At 52.3% G+C, this 23,360-nt stretch overlaps 1 protein-coding gene across 4 annotated transcripts in view; it reads left to right on the top strand.

The window, feature by feature from the left end:
- The window catches only part of CRHR1 (corticotropin releasing hormone receptor 1), a 49,336-nt gene that overhangs the window by 5,373 nt on the left and 20,603 nt on the right, over nt 1-23,360 (top strand). For all 4 annotated transcript variants that reach the window (XM_077854023.1, XM_077854022.1, XM_077854024.1 and 1 more), the window contains exon 2: nt 17,425-17,512. In XM_077854023.1, coding sequence (XP_077710149.1) covers nt 17,425-17,512 — 88 coding nt within the window. The remainder of the gene's footprint in view (nt 1-17,424; nt 17,513-23,360) is intronic.

The following is a 23,360-nucleotide window of genomic DNA, read 5'->3' as shown; positions in this document are numbered from 1 at the left end:
CAATCCAAAGAAGACCATCAAAGGAGAGATGAGGGAATGGGAGGTGGAGAAGGGAGTGCTTGGCAATGGAGAATCTCCTCCTGTCCCAGAGTCCTTCTCACAGTCCCTGAGGAGAAGGGATGGAGTCACCGGCTGTCAGCTGAACACAAAGGTCAAAGGACAAAGGGGCCTGTGATTATCCCTCTGAACATCTGACACGTAAAAACATTTGATAATAAAAGTAGAGACGTGTAGGGAGGGTACTACAAAATGATTAACTCACTGATGCAATTATTTCTAAAGCAACTAGCTGGAGTCTATTAAGCATCAGATTATTAACCATTCCTTTCCAGACTCAATGGTATCTGCTTCAGCAAATGAAGAAGGTGAGGCAGTGTAGTGGGGGAAGCCTTGGGGAGCACAGACATAAACCTCCTTTTCTGTGAAATGGCCACGTTGAGATGCATTTCTGGGAGATGGGTCCTGTGTACACAGAACTGCCAACTCAGATGCTCTCGCCAGACGTGTTCTTTGGCCAACCGTCCACGCAGCAGCCATGAAACTGTTTCAGGGACAGATGAAGATATTTGTGAGTACCCTGCCTGCCCTATAAACACAGGCAGTTTCATGATCCCACTCTGGCCCCCCTGGGCCCTCAGGGAGCAGCCCCAGTGAGGTGCTTTGAGGAGGGGTTCTTAGGGTCAATCTGTTTCCAACCTCTAGCCAACCTGACTGGGAGCCAGGGCACCTAGGTCAGAGTCCAGGACAGAAACTGGCCAGACTGGTCCAGCTGCTTTCCTAGCCTTGTTCTAGGCTGTCAGACTACAATTTGGAGTTTTAAGAGGTAGTGGGGCTATCCTGAGGCACAGTGGGAGACTTAGTTGAGCCTTCAGGACCTGGGAGGCAGGGCCTCTGGGACAATGTACTGCTCAGCGTGCCTGGCAGGTACCTGGAGCCCAAGAGCCTGGGTGATGGGCCAGGGCAAGAGACGGCTGCAACATTTCATTTACGGCAGGGACCTTCTCTCCTTTGATCCGTGTTTCCCCAGCCTCCCTCCAGTAGAGTGTGGGAAGGGTCTGGTCATTTCCAGAGGTGCCAGCCCTGACAGCATGGGGACCAGACAGAGCAGGGGGGGAGAGGGATGCAGGGCTGAACTCTGCAGGCTGGGGGAGGAGACTGGGTCCAGGAGGGGTGTGGCTACCCTGGGGGAGGGTGGAGGGAAAGCCCTGAGTTGCCTAAGACACCATTCTCAGTGGTCCAGGCCCCCTCTCCTGGTCCCCCTCCCCCATCGCACTAACAGAAGCAAAGGCCCTGCAGGCCATGGGGCTGTTCAGGGTGAACAGTTTTATTATATAAGATGGGGGCCTGCAGAAGACAGCGAGAGGCAGACAGAGACAGAACCTAAAGGTGACGCAGAAGTGGGTACCACTGGCTAAAGTCGGCATGAGAGAGAGAGATCAGGACAGAAAGGTCTAGAGGATGAGAAGAAGGAAGGGAAGAAGGGAGAAAGAAAAGAAAAGAGAGAAAGAGGTGGAAGCAAGAAAAAAGAACTGCGGGTCATTTTGGGTCATTCTTGCTTTGTGCTTTTGTACTCCCTACCAGCCCAGGGAATGTGTGCCCCTGCTTCTGAGGCCAGAGATAGCATTTTCCCTCTTCATTTCTTTCTTTCTTTCTTTCTTTCTTTCTTTCTTTCTTTCTTTCTTTCAGATTTTATTTATTTATTTATTTGAGAGAGAGATTGGGAGAGAGCACGGAGAGCACACCAGCACAAGCGGGGGAGAAGGAGAAGCAGGCTCCCTGGTGAGCTGGGAGCCTGACATGAGGCTCCATCCCAGAACCCTGGGATGGTGACCTGAGCCAAAGGCAGACGCTTAACCGACTGTGCCACCCAGGTGCCCCATCCCTCTTCATTTCTTATAAGAATCATCACCCTCTGTCCCCAGCCTTCTGCTTGGTGCCTTGGTCAGCTGACCGGAGAACCCAGGAGAGCAGAGATGCTCTGAGGCTCACTGCGGAGGCCGCTGATGCTTGTGCGTAGAAAGGAGCTCTCCCCTTACCCTCACCAGCCTCCCGCTGCCCCCAGGGCTGAGGTCCCCTCCCTAAGTTCAGAAGGAACCGAACCTGCTGCCTTTGTGGTTCTAACCTGCCCCCCAGTGTGTGGTCTGTATGTCGGTCTGTCTCTTTCATGCACACACCCCAGAATTCCAGGGAGTGAGCCACTGTTGCAGCATTTGCAATAGCATGCCCCCACCTGCTACCCCCTCAGATGGTCACTGCCCCATCCTGTCTTCTCCAAGTACAGTTAAGCCAGCAAGGCTGGTGTGTGGCAGCCACCAGCTTGAGGCCAGGGCTAGAGGAGACTCCCAGAGGGGCAGCTGGGCACCCGGGGGCTGGGCTGCGGGCTCACAACAGGTGGACAGTCTCCATGGTCACTCCCTGGGCCACACATGCCTGGCTCGGAGGCTGAGAGGCTGGCCCTCGGAGGGAGGCCTGTGTCCTTGGACTTGGTCTGAGCCCCTGCCCTTCCCCCCTCCTCCTGCCTTTCTCTTCACCCAGTTTCTCTTGGCCAGATGTGCTGTGTACTGAGCTGCCTCTGTGCCTGGCCCCACAGACACGGCCCTACTAAGTCCTCCTGCCCCATTCTAGAGGTGAAAGAATCAGACACTCCGGGCATCCATCCATCCTCTGGCCCTCCACCCAGTCACACTGTCCTCCTTTCTACCCACTCCTCACCCCCAGAAGACTCATTTCTAATGGCTACCCTGCCTTTGGCCATGCTGTTGCTCCTTGTGGGGCTGCCCTCCAGTCTCTGCACCAGTCCTGTCTGCTATGTCCCCCAAAGTCTTCCTGAACTATCCCTACCACCTCTTCCAGGAAGCCCTCCAATCCAAGTGTGTCCCTCACTGGTTGTTTCTGTGCTTGCTGTGTCTCCTCCCCCTGGTGTGAGCCTCTAGCTCATGGTGGGCTCTCAAACAACAGGAGACCCTGTGGTTCTTTGGTGTGACCCCTGCCCCCCACAGAAGGCTCAAAACGATTGCTAACCAGACCCCAGACAGACCCCTAGTCACTCATATCCCCTGAGCCCTTGTTCCTCCCATAGATTCTGAGCTCTGCTAGCTCCAGGAGGAGTCCCTTAAAAACAAAATCAAAGGTCCCCGGCACCTAGGCCAGTGCCCCACGCCGGCACAGCACACCACAGATGCGGAACTTGGGGGAGGGCACCTCCTGGTTCCTGCTCCCTGCTGCACGTTTGTCTGTGCGCGTGGAGGTGCTATGGCGACAGGAGACACAGAAATGACAAGCTAGACAGATAGTTCCTCTGCCTCTGCGTGTGGATTTATGACTCAATGGCGCATCGAGTGCCACGCTGTCGGCGCCACTTAGGAACATCGAGCAATTCCAGTCCTGCCCTGTGTTCCACCCCCATCCCCGCAGCACTGGGGACGTTTGTCTACGTGTGAAAGCCAGGGCAGCATTTGGCTTCTTGAGGGGTTCTGGGCAGGGTTGGTGGGAAACGTTGCTGGAGGGAGATTTGGAGCTGGGCTGAGGACAAAGGGGCAAGAACCCTTTCAGAACCTGGGGTCTTCAGACAGCAGGGCGCTGGTCCCCAAGCAGGGGCCGAGGAGGAGGCATGGTGGTGCCTGGGGTTCCCTCTGCAGCGCTGGCCCGGTTCTGCTGGTAACAAGGCAGGAATAACCAGGCAAGACAGAAGGGGGCAGAGGACACCAGAGGATGGGAGTGGGCCTGGGGATCCTGTCTTTCAGTTCACATCCCAACCCCCCAGGTCCTTATGTTAAGGGTTGGGGCAACCTCTGGTGTGTCTCTCTCTCTCTCTCTCTCTCTCTCCAGTTTGCTGGGTCCCCATAGCCCTGCCATTAATGCTGCTGCCAGGTTGTGACATGCAGGGCGCAGGTGCCATGGCAGGGCACATGTGCGCCCCTGAGAAGCCGAGCACCCCCGAGGAAGGAGCACTGTCGCTAAAGCCAAGGGGGCAGGGGGCCTGTGGCTGGAGTGAGCTCTGCTACGTCCTGCCTGGGTAACCCTGGGCAAGTCACACAGCCTCCCCGGCTTGGTCCTCCTCTGGACCATGAAGGAAAATAAAGGAGGAAATGCTATGTAGTGAGGGGCCCGCCCCCAGTAAAATGCACTGAGTGAGACCTGCTGCTTTTATGGGGGCGGGCGAGGGGGGGTGCCCCTCTAGCCTCTTGCCTCCCTGGACACTGGCCCCAACCAGGGCGCCTCCTCCATGGGGCCTCCATGATAAGCCAGTTTGCTTTCCTCCAGCTAAGGTAGGGCTTCTCAAACGGGCTGTGGGGAAGGACCCCATGGATTTTTCTAATCTATGGCAGGCTGGCACCTGGCCCCATTGCATGTGATGACTGTGCAGCCTGTACCACACGCCTGCCCTGGAGAGGTGGACAGCATCTGAATTGGTCTAACCCTGTTCGATGAGATGCATCTATTGACAACATGTGAGGATGTCTGAGCGAGGACAAGTCACATCAATGTTTCCAAATGCTTACTCCGAGTGACACACGCTTTTCAGCCCAGCACCCAACCCAACTTCCCTTTGCGAACCGCCTAAAACCCTCCTTTGGGGCCGGAATTTATGACCTGGAATCCCTGGTTCACTTTTCTGGGGAGCTGGGCTGCCGGCCATGCTCTGCACGTGTGCGCCTCCTGCCGTCAGGACTCCGGGGACAGAGCGGCTGTCTTCTGGCCGTGGGGGTGGGATGGGGGGGTGGGGGGCTGGGGGACTGAAGCAGGAGCAGCTCATGGCCAGGAGGATGGAAACATTTGGTTTCCTCGGAGCCCTTGCCCCTGGCAATTCTGTGTGGGCCCCTTCCCCTCCTGCTTCTCACTCACCAACCTGCACTTTGTCACTGATTTCTGGGGAAGACTCCTGACCTTCGTGGTCGCTGAGCTGTGGCGAGACAAGGGAAGCCCTTCCTCTGTGGTGGGCTCACCCCAAAGCTCACAGAAGTCAGCCCCACGTTGGTTGTACCCCTTGGCCCTGGGCTTGCCCAGGATAAGGGAACCTGACTTCTGCATTGCTCCAGGGCCCAACTCTGCCTCCCGCCTCCACGGGTGGTGGCCCAAGGCCCATGCGGCCCTGGAGCCTCGTCTGGGTGAGCCTTGTTCCCTGGTTTTAGGGAAGAGACTGCCACTCGCCCTTTCCTGTGCTGCTAGTTTTCAAGCATTGGCTGCACACCCCCACTGGGCATCACCAGGACCACAGTAAGGGGAACAACCTCCCATCTGCCCAGCTGGCCAGGTGCCATCATTCCCACGGGTCCCCTGCTTTCAGCCCGAGGCCAGGAGGTGAGTGAGTGACTGGTCCAAGGTCCCACGGGGCATTTGCTGGATAGAGGGAGATCAGGGCCTCTTTTTGTCCTGCAGACCTGTCTCCTTTGTTCCCCCATTCTTTCCAGGGTCCCCCTTTCTTCCCCACCTGCTATTCCCCCTGCCAGCTTCCATCATGGGCCGGCAGGTGCATGTCTTCAGATCTGAGAGGAAGCTACAAAACCCTCCAGCACAGGCGTTCCCAGTGTCCGCATGACTGACATTTGGGGCCAGGTCATTTTTCGCTGTGGGGGCTGTCCTGTGCATTTGAGGATGTAGAGCAGCAGCCCTGGCCTCTAGCCACTAAACGCCAGTGGCACTCCTCCGGTTGTGGTGACCAAGAATGTCTCCAGACATGTTTCATGGGAGACAAGATTGCCCCCTGTCGAGAACCACTGAGCTAGTTCAGCTACCCCCTCAGTTCTGGTGGCCCTGCAGAATCACCTGGAGGGCATTAAAACCTAGACTTCTGAGTTTCCCTCAGGCCTGCTGCACCTGAATCTCAAGGATGAAGCCTGAGAAATAGAAATTTCTATCTCCCAGATGCCAAGGACTGTCTGGAAACTTCTGACTTCATCTAATTCACTTATTTTGCAGACAAAGAAACAGGGCCATTGTCTATCTTATGGACGATAGTATGGTTGTTCCTAATCTCTGCCCTAAATTACCCTGCTCAGTGTGGTTTGGTGGTCCAGAAGCCCCTTTAAACCAATACCTCCTGGTCTGGAAGGCAGTTGCTTCTCCAGAAAAAAAACAGCCTCAAAACCTTTAGCAGTTTTCTAATAGAACCTGATTTCCACACGTCAGATGATTTCACTCTGCCTTCCTGGTCCTCTTCACATCCCCTTTAAAATGTAGCTTCTTAAAGGACATCCCTTTTATGCTGACACTGAAATCCTCCTCAATTCACACTTGTCAGGGAGCGGCTAAGCCGAGGGCCCAGCTGATAGTGACACCTGCGTAGCTGGTGTCTTCGCACCATGTCCCCACCACCTTGGCTCTATCTCCCAGAGTAGCAGATGCCTCTCCCACGCCCTCAGGAATGGTTTCCCAGTGTCTGGGAGCCACTCACAGCTCCCAGGAGCAAGGGGCTGGATCAGAGTCCTGGCCTGGTTCCACTTGTCTCCAAGAACCAAACTCAATCCTTCCTGAATTCCCTAAGAGTATCCGACCCGTGTCTACCTGCCCTCCCCGACCACCAATTCCCACTGCCAGCTCTTGGGGAGCCAGGCTGTAGCCCAGAGCTAGAGATCAGAAGCAAAGGAAACCTGTACCTCCTCTTCTGGGGGATCCATGCTGAGGGATGGGGAGCAGGAAGGGAGGCAGGACAAGCAGGGCGGGCAGGGAAACAGGCTGTCCCATCCTGGGCCACCATCCCAGCCCTGGAACACAGCTTCCATCCCAGGCTCTCCAGTTATGGAGCAGTAAGTGACCCTGAACAGGTTACCTACTATCTGTGTATGCCTCAGTTTGTTATCTGTGCAATGGGAAGAGAGTAAAATCTCCAACTTCTTTGGGTTGAGCAGGAATTGATGTGAAAAATCAGAGTCTGGCACTGTGCAAGCCTTCAACAAAAGCTGGAATTTAGAGGAAGGAAGGAAAGGAGGGAGGGAGGAGGGAAGGAGGAGGGAGGAAGAGCTGGAGAGGCTAAGAGCAGTGGAGAGAGGAAGGTGGGTGGGAGGGAGGCAGGGAGGCTGGAAGGCACGAGCTAGGGGAAGATACTAATGAGTGAATCTGAGGGGGAGCCCTACAAAGAGGGGGAGAGAAAGAATGCGTGAGAAGCAGAAAAGGCAAGCAGACCAGGCTGGAAGGTCAGCAGAACTTGGGGCACGGTGCCCAGCAAATCCCGAGGGAGAGGCACATCCCACTTTCACAGGTGGCTGCTGGGCCCTGGGGTGGAGTGGTGCTGGATAGTAGGTGCACATGCCCCGGGTGGGCAGGGGATCCGTCCAGGAGTGCTTCTGGAGAGAAAGGCCCAGTCAGGAAGGAAGCCACTTGCACAAAATCGAATGAGAGTTCTCATTGCCATCTGTCAACTGCTTACTCTGTGTTCTGCCCCATGCTGTTTTTAGTTTTATTATTTTTTTTTACTTTAACCTTAGTTTATTTAAATTCAATTAATTCACATATAATGTATTATTGGTTTCAGAGGTAAAGAACAGCCAGTGCTCATGATATCACGTGCCCATGCTCTTTTAAATGTACCATATTGTTGATTCTCTTCAAGAGTTTTGTAGTGTAACTTTCCTCCCTATTAGCCCCATTTACAGATGGGGAGACTGAGGCTCAGAGAAGTTAAGTCACCCAAGGTCACACAAGTAGGAAGGGGCTGATCAAAGATCCCCGTGTGGATTTCTCTGGCCCTAGAGGTCTGATTTCTACTCTCCTGTACATTCTGCAGAGCGTTTTCAGACCTGGAAAGGCATGTACGGAACACACTGCCCTCTTCATTTTAAAGATGAGGAACCTGAGGCAGGAAAAGGGGCAAGGGAGTGACTTGTCCACAGAGTGAGTTTGCCAGAGTCAGGATAAGATCTCAGCACTACATTTCCCACCGCCAGATGCTTTTTCCCTTCAGCACACCCCTCTAAGGAACTAGGAACCCCTCCAAGAGAGAGCAGAGAGCCTGGCGGCTGGAAGAAAAGAGATGCAGGAAAATGAGGAATAGGTGTCCTGGTGGGAATGACAAAGGGACTCTATGGTCAAAGGAGGCAGAGTAGAAATCCACCTGTTCTTTCTTTCATTCAGCCCATCATTTATTCATTCGGGTATAGTGAAGCCTACTCTGCGCGAGGCCCCACTGAGGGTCCAAAGGCAGCCGAACACAAGCCCTGCCCTCAGGGAGCTTAGAATTCAATGGAAGGTGTATCCAGGGTCCTGGGAGCAGTCTGTGTAAATCCAGAGCTGAGGTCTTGCAGGGGTGGGTGAAGCAGGCCCCCACTGCTTTCGGCAGTGCCAAGGGGACTCATTAGGGGAGCAGAGGAGTGACATAGCAGGGAGAAGGGGAAGGGAGCCCCAGGGAGAAGGGGTGGAAGGGAGGAACCCCCCGGGTGAGCCCCCCTCCCGGATCTGTAGGCAGAAGATTTTCCTTTCCATTTTTTCCTCTCTGCACACCAGCAATTTAAGTTAATTAAATGTAACAATAAATTATTTCTCATCTGCCGAGAATAATCTTTCACTTCACACCCACTTTGGGGGAAAGCACAGGCTCTTTGCCTTGAGGTGGGGACAGGCTATGGCTGTCCTAGAAAGAGGCTGTCAGGGGAGGACCTTGTCTGGGCAGGATGGGGAAGTGAGGCCACACAGGGGGCAAAGGCCTTGGGCAATCAAGAGGGCAGAGAAAATGTGCACAGCATTGCTGTCCTTTGTTCCAAGTCTACTTTCACCCTGGCTAGTCTTCAGGGCGCCTCCACATGGATCAGAAAACTCACCCTGGAGGGTCTCAGTTCTGCTGGGGTGCAGCCTGCCATCCTAGCCCCCAGTGACCCCCTGCTTGGCATCCCCGTGCCCCATGACTGCACTTGGGCCCTGCTTCTCCCCCGCACCATCATTCTGTATCTATAGATGTATGTGCTGTAGGCACAGACAGATTTCTGAAGAGTTGACCGGATATATGTTTATTTCTACAAACCAGATCCTAGGATTTTTTTTTTTACAGATTTATTTATTTATTTGAGAGAGAGAGAGCATGTGTGAGTGGGGGGAGGGGGAGAGGGAGAGAATTGCAAGCTGACTCCCTGCTGAGTACAGAGCCTAACTCAAGGCTCAATCTTATGACCCTAAGAGCATGATCTGAGCCAAAATCATGACTTGGGAGCTCAACCAACTGAGCTATCCAGGCACCCCCAGATCTTAATTTTTAAATGCAACAGGGGAATCAGCTTTTAAAGAAATCCTGATTTATGACCTGTCCTCTTTTTCACATTTAGATTTTCTTCTCTTGGCTTTGCTCAAAACAGGCTATGCCTTGCAAACCGTATATCTGATAAGGGGTTAATATCTAAAATATATAAGAAATGTATACAACCCAATAGCAAAAAAAAACAAATAACCCAATTAAAAATTGACAAAGAACCTGAATAGGCATTTTTTCCAAAGAAGATATTCAAATGGCCAACAGGTACATCAAAAAGAAACTCACTCATCATTAGGGAATTGCAAATCAAAATCACAATGAAATATCACCTGTTAGAATGACTAGTATCAAAAAGACAAGAAAGGGGCGCCTGGGTGGCTCAGTTAGTTAAGCATTCAACTCTTTTTTTTTTTAATTTATTTTTTATTGGTGTTCAATTTACTAACATACAGAATAACCCCCAGTGCCCGTCACCCATTCACTCCCACCCCCCGCCCTCCTCCCCTTCTACCACCCCTAGTTCGTTTCCCAGAGTTAACAGTCTTTACGTTCTGTCTCCCTTTCTGATATTTCCCACACATTTCTTCTCCCTTCCCTTATATTCCCTTTCAGTATTATTTATATTCCCCAAATGAATGAGAACATACACTGTTTGTCCTTCTCTGACTGACTTACTTCACTCAGCATAATACCCTCCAGTTCCATCCACGTTGAAGCAAATGGTGGGTATTTGTCATAATAGCTGAGTAATATTCCATTGTATACATAAACCACATCTTCTTTATCCATTCATCTTTCGTTGGACACCGAGGCTCCTTCCACAGTTTGGCTATTGTGGACATTGCTGCTATAAACATCGGGGTGCAGGTGTCCTGGCGTTTAACTGCATCTGTATCTTTGGGGTAAATCCCCAACAGTGCAATTGCTGGGTCGTAGGGCAGATCTATTTTTAACTCTTTGAGGAACCTCCACACAGTTTTCCAGAGTGGCTGCACCAGTTCACATTCCCACCAACAGTGTAAGAGGGTTCCCTTTTCTCCGCATCCTCTCCAACATTTGTTGTTTCCTGCCTTGTTAATTTGCCCCATTCTCACCAGTGTGAGGTGGTATCTCATTGTGGTTTTGATTTGTATTTCCCTGATGGCAAGTGATGCAGAGCATTTTCTCATGTGCATGTTGGCCATGTCTATGTCTTCCTCTGTGAGATTTCTGTTCATGTCTTTTGCCCATTTCATGATTGGATTGTTTGTTTCTTTGCTGTTGAGTTTAATAAGTTCTTTATAGATCTTGGAAACTAGCCCTTTATCTGATACGTCATTTGCAAATATCTTCTCCCATTCTGTAGGTTGTCTTTTAGTTTTGTTGACTGTATCCTTTGCTGTGCAAAAGCTTCTTATCTTGATGAAGTCCCAATAGTTCATTTTTGCTTTTGTTTCTTTTGCCTTCGTGGATGTATCTTGCAAGAAGTTACTGTGGCCGAGTTCAAAAAGGGTGTTGCCTGTGTTCTTCTCTAGGATTTTGATGGAATCTTGTCTCACATTTAGATCTTTCATCCATTTTGAGTTTATCTTTGTGTATGGTGCAAGAGAGTGGTCTAGTTTCATTCTTCTGCATGTGGATGTTAATATTGTGAAAATGTCAATGTTACCCAGGGCAATATACACGTTTAATGCAATCCCTATCAAAATACCATGGACTTTCTTCAGAGAGTTAGAACAAATTATTTTAAGATTTGTGTGGAATCAGAAAAGACCCCGAATAGCCAGGGGAATTTTAAAAAAGAAAACCGTATCTGGGGGCATCACAATGCCAGATTTCAGGTTGTACTACAAAGCTGTGGTCATCAAGACAGTGTGGTACTGGCACAAAAACAGACACATAGATCAGTGGAACAGAATAGAGAACCCAGAAGTGGACCCTGAACTTTATGGTGAACTAATATTCGATAAAGGAGGAAAGACTATCCATTGGAAGAAAGACAGTCTCTTCAATAAATGGTGCTGGGAAAATTGGACATCCACAAGCATTCAACTCTTGATCTCAGCTCAGGTCTTGATCTCAGGGCTGTAAATTCAAGCCTTGCATTGGGCTACACGCTGGGCATGGAGCCTACTTAAAAACAACAACAATAAAACTCCAAAAGACAAGAAATAGCAAGTGACAGGCTGTGAAGAGAAGGGAATCCCTGTGCACTGTTGATGGGAATGTACTTTGGTGCTGCAAGCATGGAAAACAGTATGGAGGTTCCTCAGATAATTAAACATAGAACTTTTGTATGAGACAGCAATTCTACTTTCTGGGTATGTGTCTAAAGGGAATGAGATCACTATCTCGAAGAGATATGTGCACCCCAGTTTCATGGCAGCATCATATACAAGACATAGAAACAGCCCAAGTGTCCATTGAACAAAGGAATAAAGAAAGGCATTATTATAGATGATAGATGGTAGATAGATACTGCAGGAACCCTGCTCTAGTTCAACTCTCTCGATAATCAAAAAAGACTCTGAGGCCCAGAGTGACCGAGTTGTGATTGTGACCCCATGGACATGTGCGGAGAACTTTAAATTTCAGATGTCATCTCTCTCTGTGTTTTCCCTAAGTGGCCCGCATCCCTGCGATGCAGATAAGCTCATCACTCAGAGGGCCCAGGTGACTCACCCAAAGTCACAAAAGCGATGGCAGGACTGGGCTCAGAACTCAGCAGAAGCAGGAGGGATCTCGCTGAGGGCTCACGCTGGAATGTGGCTGTGGCTCTATCCCTGGCCCCATGAGAGGTCTTCCTGGGGCCTTGGGGGGTTCTCCCAAACCCAGCGTCAGAGGTAGTCATGCCAGGGGAGGGAAGGCAGGCCTTTCTCCTTGCTCATCATGAATTTTCAGGGGATCGGGGCAGCCGCTGATGCCTCCAAGCCACCCCTCTTCTCCCTCCAGTGGCCCTTCAAGACCCTCCCTAAAAGGTTAATTACCCAATCATCCCATCAAAGGAAATTGCACTTTTGTGCCTTAAGGAGCGGTCTGAGCTTCAGCAGCATAGTTATTTATGACCTCTAATAAGCATTTTCTGGGTGTGATTAACCTTTATGCCAGAGTCACACTGGGAATGGGGATGGCAGCTTCAATTCCAGCCACCGCGCTGGCCTGGGGGGGTGGGGATGGGCAGCAGCTGTCAGATCCTGACCCCCCCACCTCCCTCTCTGATGGCCCCTGCACCCTTCCCTCTCTCTGCTCATCCCTTCTTTCCATGCCCTGCCCTGATCAGGGCCATCCCCTTCCTCCAGCCTCCATCCACTTGGAAGTCAGACGCCCGGTTGCCTGCCCCCTGGCTCCTCGTCCCCACCCAGATGCTGAAAACAGCTTTGTGACCTTGGGCACCTCAACTACACCCCCTGTAAAATAGGAAAGGTGAGACCTGCCTCATCGGCTTTCCACAGAGCAGTGTCTGTCCCTGCCAGGGACCCACTGGGCCCTCAGACAGTCATTTTCTGTGATGCTGGAATCGAGCAGCAGCACACTCTCGGCCTCTTCAGAGTTAATGTTCAAGGTTTGGCTCTTGGCTGAGTAGAGGGATTTGTCACTGAGGTACAGGGTTTTCTTTTGGGCCTTGCGGCCGCTGGGCTAGCAACACGAATGAGGCATCACCTAGTGAGTGAGACTGGCGCTTGGCCAGCTTCAGATTCCTAGGGCCATTTTGGTTTTGTCTACCATGTGTTGGGAAATGGTAAACCTCACAACGTCCTGAAAGCTTGGTTTGCCAGAAATGGCTCTGAAAGGGGAACCCTCAGCCAGAGTTAATGACCGAGGGGAGAAGCCAGCCAAGCGGCCCAAGGAAGTGGTGGTTCCTCCAGGCCTAAACCACTTTAGGTTTGCTGTGAGAGAGGATGACATGTCGGATGTGGTGGAGGCCTGGGCCTCTGATGTGACCCCATCCACCCATCCATCCATCAGGCCTCCCTGAGCCTTGGGGGATGCCCTCCCAGGAGAATGGCTGTCATTACACACGACACACTGCATTTCATCACAGGCTTTCACACCTTCTCGTGGGTTTATGGACCCCTGATTAAAAACTCTCAGCCTTAGGGATCCCTGGGTGGCGCAGCGGTTTGGCACCTGCCTTTGGCTCAGGGCGCAATCCTGGAGACCCGGGATCGAATCCCACGTCGGGCTCCCGGTGCATGGAGCCTGCTTCTCCCTCTGCCTGTGTCTCTGCCTCTCTCTCTCTCTCTCTCTCTCTCTCTCTCTCTCTGTGACTATCGTAAATAAATAAATTTTTTTAAAAAATGTTAAAAAAAAAAAAACTCTCAGCCTTAGAAGGAAGCAAACAATATTCTGGAAAGTCTGGAGGCCTGTTCCCACAATGCAGTAGTCACCTGTTGATGGGGCTAGAAATCCGGTGAACGTGGAAGAAGAGATCATCGTGCAGTGGGGGGAAATATATAGGAAAGTCTCGCTTTTCCTGGAAGTGTGATTCAGAATAAGCCAGCAGCCTTTACAAATCCTTCTGCAGAGCAAGAGGTGGCACAGGCACTGGTTCAATACAGAGCCGACCTTTCCTGAGAGGAGAGGTTGGTTCAGGAATTTTAAGAAGCATTCTTCTTTGCACAATGCACACCCTGTTGGTAGGCAGTGACTTTGTGAACCGTCACATCCAAGATGCAAGGGTCAGGGTTCCAGGCAGCCAGCCGAGGACAGGCTTGCTCTTTGCCCTTTGCATGGCTCTTGGTCTGGTTTTATGATGAATCTAGAGTTGCTCTGCTCCTCTGCACATCCTAGGACATTAAGGTGGGAAGCTAAGATCTTCTGGCCTGTGTATTTGTCATGAGTCAGAACTGAGGGGAGTTAGTGCTTTGTACTGGGGTGATTTCATGCTCTGTTTGTGAGCATTGTGAGCATCGGGGTCCAGTGCCACGTGCAGGGGGGGCATGAGTACATTGACGAAGTGACTGAGTTGCTTTGCTTTGGAGTGCTGGGGAAGGTGCTGCCAAGGGGAGGGCTCTGGAACTGGCTTTTGAGGACTATAGCGCTTTCCAGGTGAGCTGGTAGGCCAGGAGGGGGGTTTGGGGGGCGCAGAGAAACACAAGGACAAAGGTGTGTGGACACCAGCAGGGTCCAGCAGCTGGGCATTGATAAGCAATTCAATGTGAATAGAACAAGGTGTGCTTTCAAGGGGGATTTGAAAGATCAGGCACAAAGCACGGTTTCAGGATTAGAAGGATAATGGTGGAATGTCAGGCAGCGGGGCTAATAGTGTCAAAGATGGTGTTTCCAGTTTCTCTAATTGGCCTGGCTCTGGGAGCCCCTCTCCCATTCTCTGCATGTCTGTGTGTCGGGAGATGGCAGAGGCAGCGGTGGGGTGACAGGCTGGAGGCAGGGATTCCTAGCCCCCTTCTAGAAGGGGTCTGCTCTGGCCATCCCAGCAGAGTGGGTCCCTCCCTGGGCACAGCACAGAGCTCTGTGCCGAGCTGAGCAGTGCAGGTTTGTTGGCGAGGACACTACTATTTGCTTATCTAGCAAGAGCTGCTGGCTGGTCTAGGGGCTTCCTCCTCTCTCTCCTGCGTGTTCATTTGGAAAATGAGAGTAAAGAAGAGTAAAGATGGTTCTCCATCTCTCTGGGGACTGTGAAGTTTAATTAGTGATTAATAAAGTGTTGGAAGTTCCTTGGGGCCAGAGGGATGAATGGGTTTGTTCTAATCACTTCCAAGTCCTAGGAACGAGTAAGCTGAGTGTCCCGAGTACTGGGCAAAGAGTGGGGGTACAGGGCTGGGGATGTCCTTCTTAGACTGGAGTTTGGCCCAGTAAGAGCAGAAAGAACTTCTAGGATGTGACAGGAGTGTGCCAGCAAGGGAATAGATTAAACAGAGCCCACTAAGGACTCAGGCACACACTGAGGGGACATGTGGGTGAATCATTAGGGTTGGAGGGGTGCTTCCTGTTGGAGGTTGGGGGCAGGACAGACTCTAGCCAGAGTGGGGAGCATTTGATTCCACCTTGGAGTGGAAGATGGGAGAGAGGGGAGTAGAGCCTGCCTCTATCATGAGACAGGAGTGGAAGGGGCAGCTACTGGGAAAGGTGGGTGGCACTATTGAGAGGGGGCAAGGTAGGAGAGGATATTCTTGGCAGGTGCGCAAGGAAAGCTCACCTCTGAGAAAAGGCAGGTCAGGTTGCTTCTAAGGACTGGGGGAAGGTCCCTGAGGTCCAGAAAGGGTGAGTGGGGAGGAGTCCAAGTGAAGTGGGACATACAGACATTGGGAGGGGCGGGATGGGGGTGTCCAGCTTAGGGAGAGCAAGGCAGGGCAGGGACTAGTGTGAGGTGAGTGAGGCATTCTTCACAAGCGCAAATTTTAAGGGTGTCCCGAATCTCATAATGAAGATAAACAGTACTTTAGTGTTATTACTGATTTTTCCTTTTACCCCGAGCTCCAATATGCCCAGCACTATTATAGAACCTTTTTAAAAAAGTTTTTGATATTTTGTTCATATCAAGGATTTTTTTGCACTAATTTAGAGTTTCAAAAAATACTACATTAAAATATTATATGTCTTTTGGCAGCCCTTTAAATTGTGGACCCAAGATGAGCACCTTGCTTTCCTCACCCTAGTCCCAGAGAGCTGTGCATGAAAGCTATGTGCTGCTAGAGCTGGCCACCACCCTGGCTCTAGTCTAGATAGAGACCTGCTCTCCATAGGACAAGCCCCTACTTCTCTCCCCATCCTAGTTCCTGACTGGGAAGTGGCTAAGACAGCTTCTAGATCTGCCTGTCTGTTTCTGAAGTTCTGGAGTGATTTTTGAAGATTGTATGGAAATGGGCTGGGGCTGAGATACCTTTGCCAGGGGTGCCCAGGAGAGGGTCCCAGGGAGGAGACCCCAGGAAGAAAGAGCAGGGAGCAGGGGTGGTGATGCTGGAGAGCAACTTCCTGTGAGGTTCAGTGTCTCCAGAGCCTGTTCAGGCAGACAGAGCTTCGCTGGTCATCAGCACCCACATCCCAACAAATGGAAGTAGGGGCTGGTTACAATGCCCTCTCCATACCCCAGCCCACCATGTGTTTCTTGTCCCCTTGAAAACCAGATTCCAGGGGAAACACACGTGCCTTGCCTCCAACCTCTGACTAAATAAAAGTCACCAAGTTCAAATCAATCATGACCTATCGAGTGCCGGCGGTAGACCTGAAACACAAAGCAATTCGTTGACGTAGTCAGCAAATTTGAGCACGGTGAACAAAACAAAATCCCTGTCCTTGTGGAGATGCTGTGCGACTCACAAAGGACTTCTACAAACACTGCATCCTTGGAACCTGAGAGGGAGGACCATTGGCATGTAAAGAAACAGGCCCAGAGAGGTCAAGTAACCTGCCCCTGGCACCACAGTGAAACCAGGGCTGGATGCCAGGTCTCTTTTGACTCTAAATCTGTAGGGGGGGGGTGACCTCAAGGGAGGGGGACGCAATGATTTTGTGAGGGTGTCAGTTGAAGGGGCAGCCCTCCAGGTGTGGGCCTGGCGCACTCCTCCCATGTGGGCTGAAATTCTGGAGTCAGAGTGACATGGAGCCCCCCGCCCCACCCTGGGAGGGGAAGGGGCGGTTCTCCCTGGAGTCAGCCAGGCATCTTTCCAGACATGTCTACACCTTCATCTCTGTGGGCCTCTGTTTCTCATCTGCAAACTGGGCAGCCATCGCAGCCCCAGGGAGGGGGAGAATTAAGTGCCATGGCAGGTGTAGAAGGGCGTGGTGAAGGGTGAGGCACAGTCTGCAGTGACTGGTAATTAGCTGGGTGGGGATGAGGGCCCTCCGAGGAGCACCTGCTGCTCTGGAGGGAGGCCAGCAGATGCGCCATCGAAGGGCATCTATGAGCCCATGAGTGCTCCGAGGGTAGGTGGAAGGGTGGGTGTGAGTGCACGTGAGTTCATATGTGTCTGTGTGTGCCTTCGTGTGTGTGCATGTGCACCTGTTGGGACACAGTTGGGCCATCCTTGGGATCCTAGGCTTGATGAAGGCCCCAGCCCTCAGAGAGAAGGTTCCCCACTGTCCTGGGAACCTGGGTTCCTGCTGTTGTTACTGCCTCCCTTCCAAGCCCTTCTAGAGCTCCGCAGCTCCGGACCTTCCAGACACAGAGGACATGAGAGGAGGGGGCGGGGGAGGCCGGGGTGGGCTGGGCTGGCTGGGAGGAGACAGGTATGAGGGGGAAGCGAGGGGAAGCAGGAAGCTCACGGAGGCACAGTCTAACTGCTTCCCTCACCTGTCTGTGCCCACAGGCTCTCCTCCTCCTGGGGCTGAACCCCATCTCCGCCTCCTTCCAGGACCAGCACTGCGAGAGCCTGTCCCTGGCCAGCAACGTCTCTGGTGAGTCCCCCTCCCCCAGTGGTGCAAGATTCCAGGTCTCCAGAGCCGCCCCTGTCCTCGGACCCCAGGTCTCCCAGGGCCTGCACACAGAGCCGGGCCCCAAGGCAGGAATTGTAGAGATTTCCTCTTTAGAGCTACCCCCTCACCCCCAGCAATCCATCACCTCCCCACAGAGGACTGTGCTCAGGAGGATCCTGAAGTTGGTGGAAGTGTGGTGGGAAAGAGAGCTGCCATTAGGTCACAGCATCTGCCACAGGCACAGGAGGGGCGGGTGGCAAGTGTGCCACGTTGTTATCTTGCCGGCTGTGGGGTGGGCAACAGGGGCAGTCCCCCCAGCCCTTGCTGTGGGAACCCACAGAGCAGAGGGCTGGGCTGTGACTCAGGCCCCCAGCTGCTGTGCTTTGCTGCCAAAAATGCCCAAAGCACAGTGTTGCTGGGTGCGACCTACACGGCAAGCACTGGTGGAAGTATTTGAGATATATTAGCTCCAATTTTCATTTACACCTAGGGAAACTGAGGCAAAGAAAAAACCCAGTAAGTCCCAGGGCCAAGATTTGAGCCTGGGCAGCCTGGCTTCCAGATACATTTTTTAACACCGTGCTCTACACCCCCTCAATAGAAAATACTGCATAACTACAAATATTACTAATAGCTCGTATAGGCACACCATTTGCAAAGTACTTCTGTAGAATTATCTTACTTCTCACAAGAGTTTAAGAGTCAGCATTTGTGCAGGCAAGGAAGCTGGGGCATGAGAAGGTCAGGCCTCTGGCTTCCAAGGCCATGTGTTTTCTAACTTTGGGTGTGGTCCCTAGGCCCTCACCCTGGCCACTTGAACCACGGTCCTGGGGGATGCTGCTGCCCAGCAAAGGTGGGGAGGCCCCTGCAGCTGAAGGTCTTTGGGAGGTGTGCTATTCTTTGGTGACTCGGTTTCCTCTTCAGGTCTCTCCCTGATTCAATCCAACTCATTAATTGAGCATCTATTGTGCACCAGGCCCATGGAAAGCATGAGGGAAGTCAAGCCCACAAACACATGAACTATGTGGTGGACACAGTGTGCTAGTAGAGAAGTAGAAGACATTAGCTTCTGAGCCTGGGCCTGTGGGGAGAGGAGGCTGCCATCCGGCCTGCTGGCCCTTCACTATGGGAGGAGCCTGGGGGAGAGGAAGAGCCCCGGACTTGGAGATGGCCAACTGAGTGCCATGCTCACCATGGGGATGTCTTGTCCTTCTGCCCTTGGGGCCCCTCTAGCAGCCCCAGGGATGAGCATGCTCTTGCCCCCCTTGAGCCTCACTTTGCCCAAACTACAATGTGGGGGGTGAGTGGTACCAGCCTCAAGGATCTATAACAAATAAATGCACTAAGTTTTGTGGCAATATGTCACAAGCTGTAGAGAACCACACCACTACTGAGTATTGTTTATTATTGTTAACATCGGCAGGCTTTTGAAAGTGCTACCTGTGTAGCTAGAATGTGAAGAAGGCATTTGCCATGAATTGCCCACTCCACTGGAGGTGGCAGGGAGGATAGATCAGAGGTGGCATGAATCCAGAAAGGCTTCCTAAAGGAGTAGTTTTCACAGTAGTCTCTGAGAGACCCAGAGTGTGAATGGGCAGAGAAGAGCCAATGCTCTGAGCCAAAGCTAGAGTTGACTGAAGAACAGCAGGTGGCTTTGGTGGAGACAGGGGAGGAGTGAGGAGGGAAGAGCAGCAAACCTGGGGAGGTTATTGGGAGCCTGGAGCATCTGGCTGTAAAGTTGGCTAAGCTAGGCCATGGGGAACAAGACAATTCTTGAGCAAGAGTCTGGAGTTCTAGCAGAGAGCGACACGGAGGGCAACCTGTTCAGGAGCTGAGTCTGAGATGAAAGGCCCTGCCCACAGCTCTCCATGCACTGGGGCCAGGTCAGCCTGCATTCACTTGCTCACTGTGCGTGGAGGAGAGGAGTGACATCTCTGAGTCCACGCAAGTGTCACCTGGCCTTGGAGGCAACAGGCCATGATGAATGTTGTTCATTCCTCAGTGATTTGTACCCTGCACCCCTACCCTCAGCCCAGACCAGCCTGGCCAGCTTCATGGCATACAATCCATCACCCTCCACAACAGCCTCTGCTAACGAGCTATTTGTCTTCCAGTGCCAAGACCTACCTAGACCGATGGGCACTGGTAGAGACAGATGGTGAGGGTGGGGTGGAGGGACCGGGACAGATGGATGGGCGTCTGGCTGGGGTGGCTGGCACTGAGTTGGGGCCTTTGGGGGTCCTCTCACATGCCAGGAGCAGGGAGAGGGTGGGTCCCCAGGGCCAAAGCTCCATCATGTGGCAGATCACAGACTTGGCAGCTCATAAAATCATGGCATGAATAAGACAATAGCAGAAAGTAATAGAATTATTGACTGATGACATCAGAGACAAATGAAACCATATTGTTGACAAGGACCCAGGGTAATCCGTTCCTATCCCCTGTCTCAAGGTCATGAATGTTAATAATGATAGCTAATAGTTCTTTAGTAACTGCTACGTGTTACCATTCTAAGTACTTTAATCTCATTCAATCATCATAACAACATTGTCAGGAAGTACTTTTATCCTCATTTTACAGAAGAGGAACCTAAGGCTCAGAGGGGTTAAGTGTCTTGCCCAAGCACACACAGTTACTAAGCAGTAGCCCCAAGATCTGAACCAAATGGGCCACCATGTAGGAGGCTGCCAAGAGAGCCATAGTGCCCAGGGCCGGTTGTGGCCTGTCATGTGGGTGTGCAGAGTCACCCTTGCAGTTTGCCACACCTAAATGGGGTTCACACACAGCCCCCAATTTCCCTCAGGACCTACTATGTGCCTGGCAGTAGACTAGGTGCCAAGAATGCAAAAATGGAGAGCTCAAAAACCCAAAGGATGGAGGTTCCCACCCACTGGTCCTGATGAGTCACATACCCTGCAAAGGCCTCTTTTCATTCTACCCAGCCCAAAAAGAGGCAGCCCAACCACAAGGTGGCCGAGACAAGAGCAAGACCCTCTGCCTGCCTTCTGCCACCCTCTCCATGCTGGATGACCCCGGCAAAGCCCCTGCCCATTCATCCCAACAGTGCTTTCCTCCGAATGGACAAGCGTGTCTGTTTCCGAGGCTGCTCTTGGGCCACCTGGCTGCTCCCCCACTCTGGGCAGCCTTGGCTGAGTTCCTCTCTTGAACTTAACCACACAACTGCAGGGCTGCTGCTAAGTGCCCACCTACTCTGGTTCATTCAGAAACTGCTGATGGGACTCAAAGTAACTGGGGACAGGAAGCAGATTCTGATTTCCTTCTGAAGTTACCTACTACAGAAGGATCTGCTGAGCGCTTTTGTACACTGAGCCCGCTGCGGAAGGAGCTGTGTAATCTACTTGGGGTGAGAAACCAGTGTCCGATTGTACACAAGCATTAAGCAGGCCACCTTCAAAGGATTCTTATCAGGTTCATTAAAATAGGCCCCCCAGGCCCCTGACTGAGCAGGGGTTTTGTCAGAGGCAGGAGGGAGCTCTCCATGTTGTTCCTCTCTCCTCTTCCTTCCATTTGCATGGATTTGGGGTGGTCTAACCACAGTGCTCCAATGAGCATTGGAGTGTGCATGTGCGGGGATGGAGGAAGATGCAGGACCAGTCTTAGGTATTACTTTTGCCCACTTGGCTCCACCCTTGCCTCCAGAGAAAATGCTGAAGGAATCTAGCTTCCTAGATTCATGAATGAAGGGGTGAGCTACCAAGTGACAGAAATGTAAAAACCTCAGACACGCCAAGTACACAGTAGCCTCAGGGCTTCTGTACTCTCTGTTCCCCCTGCCTGGAACACTCTTCCCCCAGATGTGCACATGGCTCCCTCCCTCCCTTCCTTTAGGTCTCTGCTTAAAGGTTAGCACCAAATTTTAAGATTTTTATTTATTTATTCATGAGAGACACACAGAGAGAAAGGCAGAGACATAGGCAGAGGGAGAAGCAGGCTCCCTGAGGGGAACCCAATGCAGGACTCGATTTTAGGACCCTGGAATCACGCCTAAGGCAGATGCTCAGCCACTAAACCACTCAGGTGTCCCAGCACCAAATTAAAATAGCATCCCTGTCAGTCTTTACCTTCTTTCCCTGCTTGCTTTTTCTTCATAGCATTTCTCACTGCTTAACAGATATGTCTGTCTGTCTGTTTGCCACACCCCTTGCCTCCCACCAAGGGCAGAGGACTTATTTTATTCATTACTGTATTCCTAGCCCCTAGAACAGGTACCGTGTCCCTTGCTCCTAGAAAAAAAAATTCTCAGGTGGTCAGTAAAAACTTGTTGAATGAAGAATACTTATTATTCCTCCCATTTATGACTTAATTGGCCAGGAGGATTGTCCTGGGATAGGTTGATGTGGGGAGGAGTTGACTTATAATAGTAGCTCAGGCTTTCTGCTCCTGGCTGGTAAGAATCAGAGTCCGCAACAGCTCTGACCTCTGGGTCTTCCTAGCCCTCATGCCAAGTGACACTGAGACCTCCCTTCCTTCTTCTCCCCCTTCCCAACTAGGACACCCATCCCTCCCCACCCTCAGCACCCCTGGAATAGTTTTTCCCTGTACTTTTCTCTCCCAGCTTTCAGCATACCCTTCCCTGCTTTACTCTCTGTGTCTTTGTCTCCTTCTATTTCCTCTCACTCCCTCCACTTCTCCTTCCCCACTTGCTCCTGCGCCCCCCGCCCTTTTCTTCTCTTCACGTGGTTAAATGGATTGACTAAGCGGGGTGAGTTTCCTGAAGCGCCCTTCACACTGCCTGGTATGAAGGACACAGCAGTGTCCAAAGATCGTTGGTTGTTGGTTCTCCGGCCCGGAGTCCCACGCGCCCTTCCCCTTCGAGGCCGGGCTCCGCAGGATCCCCCGGGACCGCGTGCCTGCAGGCCGGAGCTGAAAGAGCTGAACTCTTCGGGGAGCCCCGACGTAGGGCACTTTGCAGGAAGGCGCCTTCGGGGCAGTCGGGCCGGGAAGTCCAGGGGGCAGCGCCCTCTGCCAGGACCGGCGCCTGAGGCCCTGTCCTGCAGCCTCCTCCCTTCCCTCGACCTCTGGGCCCTCCTCGACCCTCTTCTTCCGGCCTCCTTTCCTCTTCTAACCCCCGCCTCTGGCTCCGCAGCCCTCTCGCTGCGTCCACAAGCCCAAGCCCTCCCCTCCGGGGCTGGTGTCTCAGAGCCTGAGCCCCTCCGCCGCTCCTGATTGGCCCTGTGCCTCTGGCCACGCCTCCTCTGGCCACGCCCCTCCGCCAGACCCCGCCCACCCAGCTCTGCCGGGGGCCGGAGTGGTGCTGGTGGTTTCTGTTCATTCTTGAAGCCTTGTTCCTCCCTTTCTTCCTGTCTCGCATAGTCTTCCATTCCGTCCAGGATTTTCTGGGCTCTTAATGTAAAGGTCATGTCCACCGCAGTGTTGCCCGACGCCCTACCCCCCACGTAGCCTTCTGTGAGCTGCGGGGGAGCAGGAGGGAGAGAGGAGAGAGGGAAAGAGGGAGTGGAAAAGACACACACACAGAGGCGTTGCGGGGGCAGCAGGGGCTAGAAACAGTACCACCAAATGCTATGAGGGCCAGTGGCCCAGACTGGGGACCTCTGTGGTGCAGTGGGAAGAGCCCAGGTCAGGTGTCAAAGCCAGTGTTCAAATCGTGCTTCTGCCTCTGAGTGTTTGTGTGACTACTGGGGCCTCAGTTTCCTTACGTGTAAATCGGAGAGAATTAGCACTCACGTAGGCAGGTGTTAGGGAACCCTAATCCATAGGAGACTAGAAGTAAATAACATCTGCTCTATTTCCTCCCAGATACCTCCCCTCCAGCTGTGGGTGGGTCAGGGCTCTGGCCATCTGCTGGTGA

This window comes from Canis aureus, chromosome 16 (genome assembly GCF_053574225.1).
Source record: "Canis aureus isolate CA01 chromosome 16, VMU_Caureus_v.1.0, whole genome shotgun sequence".
Lineage (NCBI taxonomy): Eukaryota > Metazoa > Chordata > Mammalia > Carnivora > Canidae > Canis > Canis aureus.
Note: the sequence above shows the minus strand (reverse complement) of the source record. Positions and strands in the feature narration are given on the sequence as shown.